This window comes from Lactuca sativa, chromosome 4 (genome assembly GCF_002870075.4).
Source record: "Lactuca sativa cultivar Salinas chromosome 4, Lsat_Salinas_v11, whole genome shotgun sequence".
Classification (NCBI taxonomy): Eukaryota; Viridiplantae; Streptophyta; class Magnoliopsida; order Asterales; family Asteraceae; genus Lactuca; species Lactuca sativa.
This window is the reverse complement of record NC_056626.2, coordinates 316,891,285-316,909,257: the sequence shown is the minus strand read 5'-3', so window position 1 is coordinate 316,909,257 and position 17,973 is coordinate 316,891,285. Positions and strand designations below refer to the sequence as shown.

The window sequence follows — 17,973 nt, the reverse complement described above, 5'->3', positions numbered from 1 at the left end:
CCAACCTTGGCCATTATCTTCTTATATTTGTTGTTGGGAGTGTTTAAAGTAACTTTTTGGACTCCATTGTTGAGAGTTCTTGCATCTTGACGACTCTAGACCATAATACCTATCCTTTTGGACTCTTAGAGGCACTAGGAGTCATAAAAATCGGACCTTGGTGGTTAAGCAACCACCATGCAAGAGTTAGAGAGTTTTGGTTTAATACCTGGATTCCCAGGTATATTAATTATTCCTTTATTTTTTTTGGAGGTTGAGAGGGGACTCGGCGAGTTGGTGTTTAGACTCGCCGAGTATGGTCGCGGATTCATATTCAGGTTCACATCTGGATTCGACGAGTTCATGAGTGGACTTGGCGAGTCCACGCTGTTTAATGAAACCCTAATTTCCTGGGTTTGGGACCTATTTAAAGGCCTTTAGGGCCGTAATTTGCGGCTACCAAACCCCAGAGAGAAACCCTAAGAGATCTAGAGCGTGTGAGGAAGGAGAGGCTATTCTTGATCATTTTGTTGGTGTATTTGCAAGAAAGAGGTGACCAAGGCAAGAGGAGGCTGAAGGAGGTGCGATTCTGGTGACTTTAGAGTTCATAGACTTCATATTGAGGTATTTATTCAGACCTTCTTCAGATTTGTTGTTGATTCTTAGAGTTAGGATTTTCTAACCCCCTTTAGAGGATGGTTATGTGGAGCAATTGGTCCCCTCTCGAGTCTATGCTTTGGATCTGGACCCAAAGAGGTCCAGAGGCCTTAACCCTTGGAGCTTTATGAGTTATTTTGGGAGCCATGAACTTAGGATGTTATTTTTGGGGCTAAATCACCAAGTTAGACCATCTAGATGTTATATGAGTGTCAAGGTGTGAACTTTACGTGATTATCATGCTTGGGAAGGTCAAATCTATGGATTAAAGGAACAGATCTGACCTCAGGAGGTCTATCGAGTTTGTGCATGGCATGAACTCGCCGAGTCCAAAGATCAGAGTTGGCGAGTAAGGTGAGGGTTTCCCATAAATTACTCAGTGAGTAGACTTGCCGAGTTGGGGAAATAACTCAGTGAGTCAGAGAGAGTTAGGGGACTGGAGTTCAAGGCGGAACTCACCGAGTTGTTCTTGAGACTCGGCGAGTTGAGTCGGGGTGGCCCCGCGATTCATGCCAGGTGTGAAGCAACCACCATGCAAGAGTTAGAGAGTTTTGGTGTAATACCTGGATTCCCAGGTATATTAATTATTCCTTTATTTTTTTTGGAGGTTGAGAGGGGACTCGGCGAGTTGGTGTTTAGACTCGCCGAGTATGGTCGCGGATTCGTATTCGGGTTCACATCTGGATTCGACGAGTTCATGAGTGGACTTGGCGAGTCCACGCTGTTTAATGAAACCCTAATTTCCTGGGTTTGGGACCCATTTAAAGGCCTTTAGGGCCGTAATTTGCGGCTACCAAACCCCAGAGAGAAACCCTAAGAGATCTAGAGTGTGTGAGGAAGGAGAGGCTATTCTTGATCATTTTGTTGGTGTATTTGCAAGAAAGAGGTGACCAAGGCAAGAGGAGGCTGAAGGAGGTGCGATTCTGGTGACTTTAGAGTTCATAGACTTCATATTGAGGTATTTATTCAGACCTTCTTCAGATTTGTTGTTGATTCTTAGAGTTAGGATTTTCTAACCCCCTTTAGAGGATGGTTATGTGGAGCAATTGGTCCCTTCTCGAGTCTATGCTTTGGATCTGGACCCAAAGAGGTCCAGAGGCCTTAACCCTTGGAGCTTTATGAGTTATTTTGGGAGCCATGAACTTAGGATGTTATTTTTGGGGCTAAATCACCAAGTTAGACCATCTAGATGTTATATGAGTGTCAAGGTGTGAACTTTACGTGATTATCATGCTTGGGAAGGTCAGATCTATGGATTAAAGGAACAGATCTGACCTCAGGAGGTCTATCGAGTTTGTGCATGGCATGAACTCGCCGAGTCCAAAGATCAGAGTTGGCGAGTAAGGTGAGGGTTTCCCATAAATTACTCAGTGAGTAGACTTGCCGAGTTGGGGAAATAACTCAGTGAGTCAGAGAGAGTTAGGGGACTGGAGTTCAAGGCGGAACTCACCGAGTTGTTCTTGAGACTCGGCGAGTTGAGTCGGGGTGGCCCCGCGATTCATGCCAGGTGTGAAGCAACCACCATGCAAGAGTTAGAGAGTTTTGGTGTAATACCTGGATTCCCAGGTATATTAATTATTCCTTTATTTTTTTTGGAGGTTGAGAGGGGACTCGGCGAGTTGGTGTTTAGACTCGCCGAGTATGGTCGCGGATTCGTATTCGGGTTCACATCTGGATTCGACGAGTTCATGAGTGGACTTGGCGAGTCCACGCTGTTTAATGAAACCCTAATTTCCTGGGTTTGGGACCTATTTAGAGGCCTTTAGGGCCGTAATTTGCGGCTACCAAACCCCAGAGAGAAACCCTAAGAGATCTAGAGCGTGTGAGGAAGGAGAGGCTATTCTTGATCATTTTGTTGGTGTATTTGCAAGAAAGAGGTGACCAAGGCAAGAGGAGGCTGAAGGAGGTGCGATTCTGGTGACTTTAGAGTTCATAGACTTCATATTGAGGTATTTATTCAGACCTTCTTCAGATTTGTTGTTGATTCTTAGAGTTAGGATTTTCTAACCCCCTTTAGAGGATGGTTATGTGGAGCAATTGGTCCCCTCTCGAGTCTATGCTTTGGATCTGGACCCAAAGAGGTCCAGAGGCCTTAACCCTTGGAGCTTTATGAGTTATTTTGGGAGCCATGAACTTAGGATGTTATTTTTGGGGCTAAATCACCAAGTTAGACCATCTAGATGTTATATGAGTGTCAAGGTGTGAACTTTACGTGATTATCATGCTTGGGAAGGTCAAATCTATGGATTAAAGGAACAGATCTGACCTCAGGAGGTCTATCGAGTTTGTGCATGGCATGAACTCGCCGAGTCCAAAGATCAGAGTTGGCGAGTAAGGTGAGGGTTTCCCATAAATTACTCAGTGAGTAGACTTGCCGAGTTGGGGAAATAACTCAGTGAGTCAGAGAGAGTTAGGGGACTGGAGTTCAAGGCGGAACTCACCGAATTGTTCTTGAGACTCGGCGAGTTGAGTCGGGGTGGCCCCGCGATTCATGCCAGGTGTGACTCGTCGAGTAAGGGGAGGAACTCGACGTGCCAAGCGGGACTAAAAGAGTTAGTAGACACGTGTAGACTCGCCGAGTCGCCCAAGTGCACTCGACGAGTCGGGTCAAAGTTTGTCCGTTGACTTTTGTTGACTTTTAGGGTTTGGTCAACAATGTGGCCTTTGAGCTGATAGAGGGGTAAAATGGTTCTTCGCCTAGAGAGGGTTGAGTCTAGTCCCGAGAGTTATATTTATGAGAATATTTACTTTGTGTGATTAGGCGGAGGCTAGATCGTATTTCTACCGAGTCAGAGATTTACCGAGACATCTGAGGTGAGTCTTCTCACTATACTTTACCTAGTGTGGTAACAGAGTTATGTGACAGAGTATTTCAGAGTTATATGTTAGTGTACTTGCATATTATATGTGTTGTGATTTATTGTGATATGAGATATGCATGATTCAGAGTTTACAGAGTTAGGACCAATGGGTCCACAGAGTTATGGTATCTAGAGGGTCCCACAGAGGTATTCGACCAGAGGGTCAATAGAGTTACAGCCTCGAGTGGCTGATATGTGTTTATGTGGTATTTTGGGGAACTCACTAAGCATTTATGCTTACAGTGTTATGTGTGGTGTTTCAGGTACCAGTGATAATCACGGGAAGGCGACAGCATGAATCGTACACACGCACACTGGAGTTTATATGTTTTGATCTTGGGGTTTTGTATCGAGATAATGATGATACAATGTTTTAAAATGTGGATGTGAATGAAATTATATGGTTTTAAAATGCGAAAAATTGTTTAAATTTTTACGATGTTACAAGTTGGTATCAGAGCCTTGGTTTGAGGGCTTTGGATGCATCTTCGGGCGTATTTGAACTCAAACTGAGGAGTTGAGGAAAATTTTGATAATAAAGTAAAATTTTTTGAAAAAAATAAAAAGAGTTTTGAGACAAACAGAGCAGAGCCGTGTGTACGATCAGCCAGCGCCCGAACGGTGATTTCCCCAAATACCCTTACAATAAGTGCTATCAGATATGTTATGTTATGCTATATGACGAATTATGATATGCATGCTAGAGTAGACTAGGTATTCTTATTAGGACTAGAGTGGCCTGATATATGATGCCTTAGTTTAGGGTCTTTTACTGCCAGATATGTTTGAGAGTGTTTAGATAGCAGCGAGGTGCTTATGAGATATTTGCTTGTGAGTAGCACATGATTAAGAGAGTAGAGTGATTGGAAATTTGGGACTCTGGGAGGAGGAATTGGAATGAATGCTGAGTCGGTGTGGTCGATAGTATTGGGCCAGTACTACCGAAGGCACCGGGTTAGTGCGCAACCCAAGTAAGAATCCTTAGGGTACCAGGAACCAAGTAGGATTGGGGGTATCGAGTGTGTGCACGCTCGAGCGAGTCTTTGATATATTATGTTGTATTTCAGAGAGGTATCATGGTGGGAACACACCACAGGCCAGGGACTAGTGGAGGGGGTGTGAGCGACGAGGAGCTCCGCCAGATGATTCATGATGAGGTGGCTGCTGCCATCCGCACTGAGATTCTAGAGATGTTCGGGTCTATCAAGACCACCCTGATAGAGACATTTGACGAGAGATATGCTGCTCTTTCTGATGTTGTTGTTGTTGCGGCCACTACAGCTGTAGCTGCGGCTAGACCGTAGTGTGGTGATGCGTTGCTGTTCCGGGAGTTCAGCAACACAAAATCACCGGAGTTTGATGGGATCCAGGAACCGATTGCAGCGATGAGGTGGATTTCAGACATTGAGGGGTGTTTCTTTACTTGCTCATCTCCTGAGCATTTGAGAGCCTGGTTCACGCTGAACCAGCTTCGCTTGGGAGCGAAGGACTGGTGGAAGTTTGTGACGGCGCATTATACGCCTGCTGATCTTGCTACAGTGACTTGGGAGAGGTTCACTGCTATGTTTCGAGAAGAGTACGTTCCCCAGGTGGAGAGGGAGTGTTTGGCCTAGGAGTTTTTGACCCTCAAGCAGGGTACTGAGTCTGTCACAGTGATTACGAGGATGTTCCATGAGTGGGAAATGTTCTGTCAAGAGCACGTGTCCTCCGAGCAGGCACGTATGAGCCGATATATGAGCATTTTGAGAAGGGATATATGGGAGTTCGTGGCGAACTCAACGTACCAGATGTGGGCGGGTATGGGTACCGTTTGTGGGCGGGACGCATAACATTTTGATGGAAGAGGCTCATAGATCGAAGTTTTCGATCCATCCCGGGGACACTAAGATGTATTTGGACCTAAAGAGGGAGTATTGATGGCCCAGTATGAAGAGGGATGTTGCATGGTTTGTAGAGAGATGCTTGACCTGTCGCAGGGTTAAGGCCGAGCACCCGCGTCCACATGGTAAGCTGCAGCCGTTAGAGATTCCCGAGTGGAAATGGGAACATATTACCATGGATATCATCACCAAATTGCCAAGGACAGCGAGAGGTGTCGTTGCAATTTGGTCGATTGTGGACAGGTTGACGAAGAGCGCTCATTTCCTTGCTATCAGTGAGAGCTCTTTAGCGGAGAGGTTGGCAGAGATGTACGTAAGAGAGGTGGTATCGCGGCATGGAGTGCCGATCTCGATTGTCTCAGATCGAGATGTACGTTTCACTTCCAGATTCTGGAAAGAAGTTTCATGAGGAATTGGGTACGAGACTGCACTTTAGTACCGCATACCACCCACAGACTGATGGGCAGAGTGAGCGGACGATTCAGACGCTCGAGGACATGCTCCGAGCATGTGTGTTGGATTTCGGAGGGAGTTGGGACACGTACTTGCCCTTGGCAGAGTTTTCCTACGACAACAGCCATCATTCAAGCATTGGTATGCCACCCTTTGAGCTATTGTATGGGAGGAGGTGTCGGACCCCCATTTGCTGGGGAGAGGTAGGGCAACGTGTGATGGGTAGTACTGAGATCGTGCTTCAGACGACAGAGCAGATTCAGCAGGTCAGACAGAGGTTGTTGACTGCTCAGAGTCGCTAGAAGAGTTATGCGGACAAGCGCCGGTCCGAGCTCGAGTTTCAGGTCGGCGACTTCGTGCTCCTGAAGGTCTCTCCTTGGAAAGGAGTGATTCGATTTAGGAAGAGGGGCAAGTTGGGGCCCCAATATATCGGTCCTTTCAGGGTGATCGCGAGGGTAGGCAGGGTAGTCTACCGTTTGGAGTTACCTGCAGAGTTGGGTCAGATCCATGACACTTTCCACGTGTCGTAACTGAGAAAGTGTATAGCCGATGTGTCGGCAGTGGTTCCATTAGAAGATATTCAGGTGGATGCAAGCCTGAACTATATTGAGAGATAGGTGGCGATTAGGGATCGTAAGATCAAGGTTTTGAGGAACAGAGAGGTGCCTCTGGTGCAGGTCCAGTGGCAACATCGGAAAGGGTCAGAGTTGACTTGGGAGCCGGAGCGTGAGATGTGGGAGCAGCATCCAGAGTTGTTTGCAGAGTGAGACTTCGAGGGCGAAGTCTAATTCTAGTGGGGGAGAATTATAACACTCAGATTCCCAGGTATATTAATTATTCCTTTATTTTTTTTGGAGGTTGAGAGGGGACTCGGCGAGTTGGTGTTTAGACTCGTCGAGTATGGTCGCGGATTCGTCTTCGGGTTCACAGTTGGACTCGACGAGTTCATGAGTGGACTCGGCAAGTCCACGCTATTTAATGAAACCCTAATTTCCTGGGTTTGGGACCTATTTAAAGGCCCTTAGGGCCGTCATTTGCGGCTACCAAACCCCAGAGAGAAACCCTAAGAGATCTAGAGCGTTTGTGAGGAAGGAGAGGCCATTCTTGATCATTTTGTTGGTGTATTTGCAAGAAAGAGGTGACCAAGGAAAGAGGAGGCTGAAGGAGGTGCGATTCTGGTGACTTCAGATTTCATAGACTTCATGATGGTGTGCCTAGGGCAGCACAGCAGAGTCGCGTCCAAGCCCTAGAGCCGGGCACACCAGCCAGGCCCATCTCAGCAGGCTCAGCGCCCGCTGGCGCCCCCGGGAGCGAAACGCCCAGGCGGAAGGCTCGTGCCCGCCAAGTGACGCTCCTTGCTCCAAGACAAAAGGTACGGTCAAGAGACAAACAGTAGGATCAGAGCATTACCGTCGGAGCCAATGAGAGCGCTCTAGCGGTAGAGGGCGCACGACCCTCCAATCAGCGCCTCTGATCCCCATGAACATCCTTCTCACTTGCCATAGCCTCCTCCCTAACACTCTTTCCAGCATTTTCCCCAACCACCCCACCATCGCCTTCTCTATCATCCACAACTACTTCACTAATGTTGCCATCACCAACACTCGCCCAAAAATCACGCTCACCACCACCAGACCCATGATCCTTACCATCACCTTCCATGTCCGCACCTGTCACCAGCACCATCTCATGACCCACAATACTCTCAGCCGTACCCTCTGAACCACCAAAGGAGCATAACTCCCGCAAACCTTCAATACCCACCTCCCCCAAACCTAACAGACTTGCATGATCCATAATAGCGAAGGATAAAAGAGCATCATTTATACTAACCACGGGACCAACAGACGACACACCAACAACCGCCTCCCCACTCCCACCGCCACCTAAAGTCTTTTGAACAGACTCAACCCCAGCCATGTACGCAGCATGGCGGATAAGACTGATGGCGTTGGTAAAGTCAGGGTGCTCTATCAGTTTATCAACAATACGAACAACGCCGACGTGCAACAACCAATCCAAGTCTCGCCGAGCAGCGTCCACATTTGACTGCAGTGACGATACAAGCTTGTCGCGATCGACAGCATCACGCTCAAGACTTTCAACCTGGATCATTAAACCTTCATTCATTTGTGTGAGAGAGTCAACCTTGGTTTCCAATGCAGCCCTAGCCTTGTCAAGAATGTTCTTCTCGGGTGCTAGCAACTCACATTTCTTCTCAGAAGAATGAAGATCATTACCAAGCTCACTCAGACGATGCTCCAAACTAGCCACACGCAATCCACAAAGTAGCATCTGTGGCCTCCACCTCACCAAGGGTATGGATACGCCGGGAACCTGCAACAAGATAAAACATAGCCTGTGCAGCAGCGTAAGCCATATTGTGAGCAAGGGCAGGATTACCCATCGCCTCCATATCCCCAACTGCAGCTGGAGGGAAGGCGTGGCGTGAGAATTCCAAAGCATTGGAAGAAGGAATGGAAGAAAAATCTAAAATAACGGGCTGTTCAGTCGCCCTGTTGATTCCCTCAGACTGTTGCGCATCATCATCGGGAATCACAACCACGCCAGTGGATGTGGAACTCACTGGTGGGGAACTCATCGAACTCAGCGGGTGAGAAAACCTGCGCCTAGTATGCACTCTCTTGGTGGCAGTGGGAGCACCAGTAACCGGCTCGCCCATGGCTTGCATAGCTTTCCGTTTCGCCTGCATCCGCCGAACATCAGCAATTATACCTTTTTTGCTATCTTCACTGTCTTCCAGGGAGGAAGAGGGAACGCCGCCGAGGGGCGTGACAGAGGAGATGGGGCGAGCGTGCAGCGGATATTCCTCAGACGCCGATGAGCTTACTGGAGGAACAGGAGGAGCAGTGGTCAGAGCAAGCCGGTCTGCCCGGCGAGGAGGGGGAAGGCCATCGACCAGGTCTACCTCACGAAACTCCAGTTTTGCCCCGATAGTGCTTACGCAGCACCTCATCCATAGACAAAGAAGACTCAGTGGCTGGGGGAAAGCAGAATGGAAATATTAAAAACACGGAAGCAACAAGGAGAAACAAGAAAAGAAAAGGGAAAGATAGTACACTGACCATCAACGACGGAGAAGAACACCGCCATCTTGCCACGCCGCCTCCAAGAAGGACTCATCCCCACCCCAGAAAGAAGCGCCTCAAAGTAATCCTCGGCGGATACCTGCACACTCTTGAGATAATCGGCAACACCCTGGTTGTGGGGGAAAAGCTTAGGAATGGTATCAGCGAATGCATTGGCACGGTAGCGGCCACTTCCAACCAGCTCCTGATTCACCCATAACCACTTCTCCTGCCAGTTCTTGGGGGTACGCCCATCAGGAACTATGGCGTGTCCCCCTCGCCGGACTGAGAAGGTACATTTGTCTCCGGTGATGCAGAATCGAAAGAAGAACTTGAAGACAAAGTAGTCGGGAAGGTACCCGTTTGCCCTATAGATCATCTCGAAGGTAACCACTTTGTTGACAGCATTGGGGGTCAACATCTGAACACTACAGCCATCCTTTTGAAGGACTTCCTCCTGAAAGTCCGTCAGGGGAAATCGTATACCGGCGTCCAGGGTTTTTAGGAAAACCCCAATTTTGCTAGGGGGAGGGGAAGAGATTCTAGAGCCAGGAGAGGGAAATTCCACACCTTCTAAGGAAGATAAGCCATACATGGTCTCCAATTGTCAACACTCGGCAGCAGAAGGGATGATTCCGAGAAGGTTATCCATGAAAGGGAAAGAAGGATGAGCATGAAGAGAAAGGGAGGAACAGATGAAGCGAAAGAAACTATGCAAATACCCTCTTAAAGAAGGGGAAGAGGCGGGACATTTAAATTTCTGATGATGGTGTGCCTAGGGTAGCACAGCAGAGCCGCGTCCAAGCCCTAGAGCCGGGCACACCAGCCAGGCCTAGCCCAGCAGGCTCAGCGCCCGTTGGCGCCCCCGGCAGTGAAACGCCCAGGTGAAAGGCTCGTGCCCGCCAAGTGATGCTCCTTGCTCCAAGACAAAAGGTATGGTCAGGAGACAAACAGTAGGATCAGAGCATTACCATCGGATCCAATGAGAGCGCTCTAACGGTTGAGGGCGCACGACCCTCCAATCAGCGCCTCTGATCCTGTCTCCCCAAAAAGCGATCCTGTCTGGTACAGACCAGGAAGGAGCGCTAGGTATAAAAGGGTGCGTTCTCAGACTAGCAAGGTAAGTTCTCTGGCCTTTCTAGAGAACGTATACACAAACCCTAAATCATCTCCTAACTTGACCGTCGGAGCGTTCTTCCAGGAGCCCCTCTCGGAAAGCGGCTGACGGCCCTTGTTCTCTGTGATCTTGCAGTGATAACTAAGTAACCAAGAAGAGTTCAACCGTGAAGCAGAAGCAAGGTCTTATTCAGGATGAGGTTCCATCATTTGGCGCCATCCGTTTGTGAGACGCATAACGCAAGCAAAAAGCACGAAAACAAACAACAATGGTGTCCAACGGTAGCGAGGGACAACCAACTAGTCCCATACGTCCCATGACAATGTTGGACGAAACACCACCGCCTACAACGACCAACAGGGCTGTTTTGGTCAAAGGAAGTTCTACAACAGCCGCTGGAAATGTTTCACAACCGTCATTTCCTCAGCAAGACACAACTCCAGTGGAGCTACTCCCGCCTACACAACTTCAGATGTCGCTGTTCTTTGCGCCACCACTGCAACAGGCACGAGCAGTCCACTCGACAACACCCCCATCGAGCCACATTTTCAACATTTCGCCGACATTTGCAACACCATCGCCATTTCAAATGACGGGTGGACAGAGTTCCACAACCCTATTACCACTATTGGCGCAAACCATGATGAACCACTCACCACCCATTTACCCGACGGTCGGTACATGGACCGGACCGACTATCCCTGCCAACAACAACCTTCAACAGCTGGTAATGATCAGCCCCGCACATCCATACACCCTTTCTCGACTAGTTATCCCCTCCAGTTACCATTCCAGCCATACCCCTTCTATGGACCAAGTCTGGGCTACCTCACGCCATCGCCGCATGGTATGAACTACCAATACCAGCAGGGGATGTCGACTATCCCAGGTCAGGATGGTTTTTCCCGAAGCGTAACGTCTCCGTTCGTCAAAGAGCTGTTGGATTATGAGATACCGAATACCGCAAAGCTCCCGACACTCAAAACGTACAATGGAACCACCGACCCGGACAGTCACATCGACATATATGAATGGACGATGACATCACTAAAGCTTAACGAGAAGTTCTGGTGCACATACTTCCCGACGACACTCGAGGGCAACGCCGACACGTGGTTCAAAATGTTACAGCCGGGCAACATTTCAAACTTTGCTCAACTTAAGTCCCTTTTCCTCACCAACTTCATGCAGTTACACAAATACAAGGTGGACTCTCATTCCATTATAGGTTGTAAACAAAGAGAGGGGGAAACTGTGCGAGAATACTTTACAAGATTCACAAATGCCACGTTGGATGTACCAGGGCATGACAAAGGCCTTATAGCCGATGCCTTCACATGGGGACTCCTACCAGGCCCTTTGTCACAAAAACTCATGGGAAAGAAGCCCTTGACATGAGCTGAGTTGAAAGAAAGGGTAGAGCGATATCTACGGCAGGAGGATGGTGAAGCAGCCAAGCAAGCCTACTTGAATGCCATGACGACCAGGCATAACCACCCGAGTCATACGGACTTCCGAGGGGGAGGAAGACACTATGGCCAGGCAAGAAGACCACCGATGCGTTTTCGACCATTTGTTAAAGACGACAGACGGGGTCGCCGCCCAGAAGTGTACGCGGTGTCTGAGAAACAGCTGTCGGCCAAGTCGCCCAAGAGTCGGTACTGTGAATACCACAAAAGTAAGATGCATGATACGGTTAACTGTTCGGTACTAAAGAAGGAGATGGAGGAGAAACAACTCAAAGGAGATCTGGTGGAGGTGGCACGAAGCCTGCACGCCAAGTTTGATGCTGAGAATGGCAAAGGCCCACCTCGCGAAGGGGTTCAGCCTAGGGAGATATTCATGATACGTAGAAAAAGAAGTAGGGAGGAACAACAGGGAGAGCAAACGACCGTTAAACCTTCAGCACGTGCCCTCACGTTCTCCATTCAGGATCCCCGGCCGGATGGTTGGAAATGTGACAACCCGCTGATAATACAAGCATCTATCAGAGACGTGACTATCCATAGGGTCTATGTCGACACCGGGAGTTCAGCAGGCATCATCTATGAGCATTGTTTCCGGCTCCTCCTAGATCGCTGGAAAGACAACTTGCGACCTACGACTGGTAGGTTGGTGGGATTCACCGGCCATAGTCTGTGGCCGCTGGGCACAATCCATCTCCCCTAACAATCACTAGCCATGACAAGCAGCGAAAGAAAACTACCCTGATAGACTTTGTGGCCCTCCGACACTCAGCAGAACACAATATCATCCTAGGAAGGACAGCCCTCTTAAAGCTAGGGGCGGTACCATCAACAATGCATGGGATTATGAAATTCGACACACCGAAAGGCGAGGCCATGATACTGGCCACTCCACCCAAAGAATTGCAAAGCTATACAGTCATGAAGCCAACAGAAATAACCAAAGGGTCCAAAATACCCAGGGGCAGTCCCATAAAGGGGAAGGAAGTAATCAATGAAAGATACCCTGATCATTCGGTCAGCGTCGGATGTGACCTACCAGATCACACGAGAAGAGCGCTGGTCGACTTGCTCAAACGTTACATACATGTGTTCGCATGGACTCCTACAGACATGGTGGGAGTAGAAAGGAAGGTCATTGAACATAAACTAATGATCAAGCCAGGAGTAACAGAAGTTAAACAGAAGAAAAGGGTCCAGGGGGAGACCGTAATAGGGCGATTAATGCAGAAGTAACTAAACTGACGTAGGCCGGGGATATTGAGGGAGGCAATATTCCCGACATGGATTGCGAACCCAGTTATGGTTCGCAAACAGGATGGATCGTGGCGTATGTGCATAGACTTTTCCGATCTAAACAAGGCGTGCCCTAAGGATTGATACCCGCTCCTGGAGATCTATCATAAAGTAGAATCGCTATAGGGATTTAAGCTGAAATGTTTTTTGGACGCATATAAAGGGTATCACCTGATTTTGATGAGCTAGGAAGACGAAGAGAAAACAACCTTCTATACAGATCATGTCACTTTCTGCTACACCAAGATGCCTTTCGAATAAAAGAACGCAGGGGCAACATATCAACGTCTGGTTGACTCGATATTCGCTAAGCAAATTGGAAGGAACATCGAGGTGTACGTGGACGATATGGTAATTAAAAGCCCGAATGAGGAAAAGATGTTGCAAGACATTGAGAAAACTTTCCAGACATTAGAAGCGGTCAAGATGAAGCTAAACCCAGCCAAGTGCACGTTTGGAGTGGAAGAGGGACAATTCCTGGGATACTAGGTCACCAGACAAGGCGTCCAGCCCAGCCCAACCAAGGTCGACGAGTTCATCGAGATGCCAACCCCAAACTCCCTCCAAGATGCACTGGGTTTGAACGGGAAGCTTACAGCTCTAAGCAGGTTCATTTCGAAATCCGTTGACAAGGCCATGCCATTGTTCCACAACTTAAAGGGGTGCATCGAGAAGAACAATTTCCAGTGGATGAATGAGGCAGAAAAGGCACTCCAGAAAATCAAGGAAGCGCTACACGAGTTGCCAACTCTGGCCACCCCTATCCTTAGAGAAACGTTACAACTGTATCATTCAACATCAGGCGAACTGATATCCTCGGTACTGGCTGTGGAAAGGGAAGGGAACAGAGGCTGGTGTACTTCGTTAGTAGAGCGCTGCAAGGGCCAAGGGCCAGAACTCAACTATCCCACGTAGTAAAAGTTGGTATTAGCACTCATCTATGCCGCGAGACGACTAAAGTGATACTTCCAGGCACATCAAATCGAGGTACTCACGAGCTACCCCATTAAACAGATCTTGCTCAGGCCAGAGACGTCAGGCCGGCTGGCCAAGTGGGAAATTAAGCTGGGAGAAAACGACATAAACTACCGCCCAAGAACAAGCATCAAAGGGCAGGCGCTGTCCGACTTCTTACTGGAGATTCCAGACGGAGGGAACCCGGCGAAAGAGAGGGTGTGGGTAGTTAAAGAGGCCCCGGCTGACCATGGTTCATGGACCTTGTATACGGATGGAGCATCCGGTAGGGAAGGCTCGGGGGCGGGGATGATCCTGACTAGCCCAGAAGGAGAGGAGGTAACCTATGCCCTCCGCTTCGACTTCCATACGTCAAACAATGAAGCGGAGTACGAAGCACTTCTTGCAGGATTACGGTTAGCCAAGCAGATGGTTGCGAAAGCTGTAACTGCCTTAACCGACTCAAGGTTAGCAGCAAACCAAGTAAATGGAAGTTTCGAGGTAAGAGATCAAAGAATGGGAAAATATGTAAAGATGGTGAAACAGCTCATAGGATCCTTCGGCCGGTTTACAATCAAGCAGATACCCAGAAGCGAAAACAAGAGGGCAAACGCTTTGAGTAAGCTGGCGTCCACATGCTTTAACCACCTATCAAAGAATGTTTTAGTAGAGGTACTTCGAGAAAGGAGTATAGATGAGCAACAAGTGAACATCCTAACGCCCGCTGGACCCACATGGATGACACCGCTCTGGGAATACCTCCAAAGAGGAGTGTTGCCGGACGATCATGATGAGGCTAGGAAAATACGTATAAAGGCGCCTTCATACGCAATGGTGAATGGAGAATTGTACAAGAAGGGGTTCACGTCTCCATGGTTAAAATGTGTGGATCAGGCCAAGGGGGGAGAGATATTGCAGGAGGCACACTCAGGACAGGTGGGTGCACACGAAGGGGCGAAGGCCTTGACAGGCAAGGTGTTAAGAATGGGGGTATACTGGCCAACGATACAGCAGGATGCGATAGAAGTAACCAGGAAATGTGGGGAATGTCAGTCTTACGCCCCAGTCCAGGCAAACCCCTCGGACCCGCTAAGCAACATATCCAGCCCATGGCCTTTCTACCAGTGGGGCATAGATATAGAAGGTCCATTCCTAGAAGCACCAAGGAAACTAAAGTATATGGTGGTAGCTGTGGACTACTTCACAAAGTGGATTGAAGCTGAGCCTCTGGCGTGTATATCTGGGAGGCACATGATAAAATTCGTATGGAAAAACATCATGACAAGATTTGGAACACATAAGGTTCTCATCAGCGACAATGGCTTGCAGTTTGCTGAGAACCCGTTCAGAGAATGGTGCACCGCCAAAGGGATAAGCCAACGCTTCACACCGGTGGCACACCCTCAAGCGAACGGCCAAACGGAGGTGTCCAACCGAACCATTGTCAATGGGATTAAGAAGAGGTTGGGAAAAGAAAAGGGGAATTGGGCAGAAGAGATACCAATGGTGCTGTGGTCATACAAAACTACACCACGGAAAAGCACAAAGGAAACCCCCTTCAGCTTGACGTATGAAACCGAAGCCATGCTTCGCATGGAGGTGGCAGTGAACACACTAAGGGTGGCCAACAAGGATGAGGAAAGCAACATAAAAGACCTGAGGATAAACCTAGATATCCTAGAGGAGAAGCGTGAAGAATCGGGTGTACGCCAAGCCGCGTATAAACATGCAACAGAAAGATATTACAACCAAAGGGTAAAGGAGAAGGCCTTCAAAGTCGGCGAATATGTTTTGAGGAAAAACGAGGCAAGCCGAGCCCAACCTCAAGGAAAGTTGGGACCAACATGGGAAGGCCCATCAGAGTCACAGAGGCAAATAGGAACGGTGCATACGTGTTAGAGACAATGGAAGGAAGGCCCATTCCAAGTACATGGAATGCTAGGAACTTAAAAAAATATTTTTCTAAGGCAAGGAAAGGAAGGAAAGGGAGGCAACCCCAGTTGGTTGAAGTCTCATTGAGTGTATCGCACCCCGAATACTTAGAGTATATTTGTTCATGCTAAATGACATGAACCTGATACTTAGTGTATTTAAAATTCCATGCTAAGAGACATGAGTTCAATACTTAGTGTATATATAATTCCATGCTAAGAGACATGAGTCCAATACTTAGTGTATTTAAAAATACCATGCTAAGCGTCATGAGTTCAACACTTAGTGTATTTAAAAAACCCGCGGTTAATGAAATGATAATGCAACTGCTGATTTTTATATACTTAGCGTATTAGTCTAATGATTGAATGATTACATGCGAAATCCAATCATGGATGCTAAGTGCGTCCAATATGGACACTTAGTGTGTCAATGGTAGCAAGGGCAAAGCAAAGTGCCCGACACATCAAGGCGCTGTATATCCTGAATAGTGCGCAGTAAACGAGCAAGCCAAACACAAAACAAAACAGGTAGACAATAGATAATGCCTAAAATAGGCCAAATATACATCCAGGAAAGAGAAATACTATTTTAGAAGTTCAAACATTACAAGGCAAAACATCACATACTAAACTAATAGAAAGAGAGAAACCTTACAACTCCAGACCATCCCCACGAACATCCTTCTCACCTGCCACAGCCTCCACCCCAACACTCTTTCCAGCGTTTTCCCCAACCGCCCTACCGTCGCCTTTCCCATCACCCACAACTACTTCACTAACGTTGCCATCACCAACACTTGCCCCAAAATCATGCTCACCACCGAGACCAGACCCATGATCCTTACCATCACCTTCCATGTCAGCGCCCGTCACCAGCACCATCTCATGACCCACAATACTCTCAGGCGTACCATCTGAACTACCAAAGGAGCATAACTCCCGCAAACCTTCAATACCCACCTCCCCCAAACCTAACAGACTTGCATGATCCATAATAGCGAAGGACAAAAGAGCATCATTTATACTAACCACGGGACCAACAGACGACGCACCAACAACTGCCTCCCCACTCCCACCACCACCTGAAGTCTTCTGAACAGACTTAACCCCATCCATGTACGCAACATGGCGGATAAGACCAATGGAGTTGGTAAAGTCAGGGTGCTCTATCAGATTATCAACAATACAAACAACGCCAACGTGCAACAACCAATCCAAGTCTTGCCGAGCAGCGTCCACATCTGACTGTAGTGACGATACAAGCTTGTCGCGATCGACAGCGTGACGCTCAAGACTTTCAACCTGGATCATTAAACCTTCATTCATTTGTGTGAGAGAGTCAACCTTGGTTTCCAATGCAGTCCTAGCCTTGGCAAGAATGTTCTTCTCGGAGGCTAGCAACTCACATTTTTTCTCAAAAGAGCGAAGATCATCACCAAGCTCATTCAGACGACGCTGCAAACTAGCCACACGCGATCCACAGGTGGCATGTGTGGCCTCCACCTCGCCAAGGGTATGGATACACCGGGAACCTGCAACAAGATAAAACATGGCTTGTGCAGCAGCGTAAGCCATATTGTGTGCAAGGGCAGGATTACCCATCGCCTCCATATCCTCAACTGCAGCTGGAGGGAAGGCGTGGCATGAGAATTCGAAAGCATTGGCATGAACAGAAAGACGAGAATCATCGCGAAGATCCCAAGATGGCACAAAATCTGTAGACACATAAGCATCATCACCAGGGCCACCGTCTTTGGAAATTGTAACTGACCCATGGGGGCCAAAGCCCTTTGCCAGGGAAAGCTTGGAGGGAGTTAACGGAATAGTTGGAGAAGGAATGGAAGAAAAATCCGAAATAATGGGTTGTCCATTCGCCCTGTTAATTCCCTCAGACTGTTGCGCATCATCATCGGGAATCACAACCACGCTAGTGGACGTGGAACTCACTGGTGCGGAACTCATCGAACTCAACACGAGAGAAAAGTTGCGCCTAGTATGCACTCTCTTGGTGGCAGGGGAGCACCAGTAACCGGATTGCCAATGGCTTGCATAGCTTTCCGTTTCGCCTGCATCCGCCGAACATCAACAATGATACCTTCTTTGGTATCTTCACTGTCTTCCAGGAGGAAGAGGGAGCGCAGCCCAGGGGCATGACAGAGGAGATGGGGCGAGCACGCAGCGGATCCTCCTTGGACGCCGATGAGCTTACTGGAGGAACAGGAGGAGCAGTGGTCAGAGCAAGCCGGTCTGCCCGGCGAGGAGGGGGAAGGCTATCGCCAGGTCTACC

At 48.4% G+C, this 17,973-nt stretch overlaps 1 protein-coding gene across 1 annotated transcript; it reads left to right on the top strand.

The window, feature by feature from the left end:
- Positions 1–13,341: 13,341 nt before the first annotated feature.
- LOC111894856 (uncharacterized) lies at positions 13,342–15,651 on the top strand. Its single transcript, XM_023890949.1, has 2 exons — positions 13,342–13,617; positions 13,771–15,651. The coding sequence occupies exons 1-2, from the start codon at positions 13,342–13,344 to the stop codon at positions 15,649–15,651; spliced, it is 2,157 nt and encodes a 718-aa protein (XP_023746717.1).
- Positions 15,652–17,973: the final 2,322 nt, after the last annotated feature.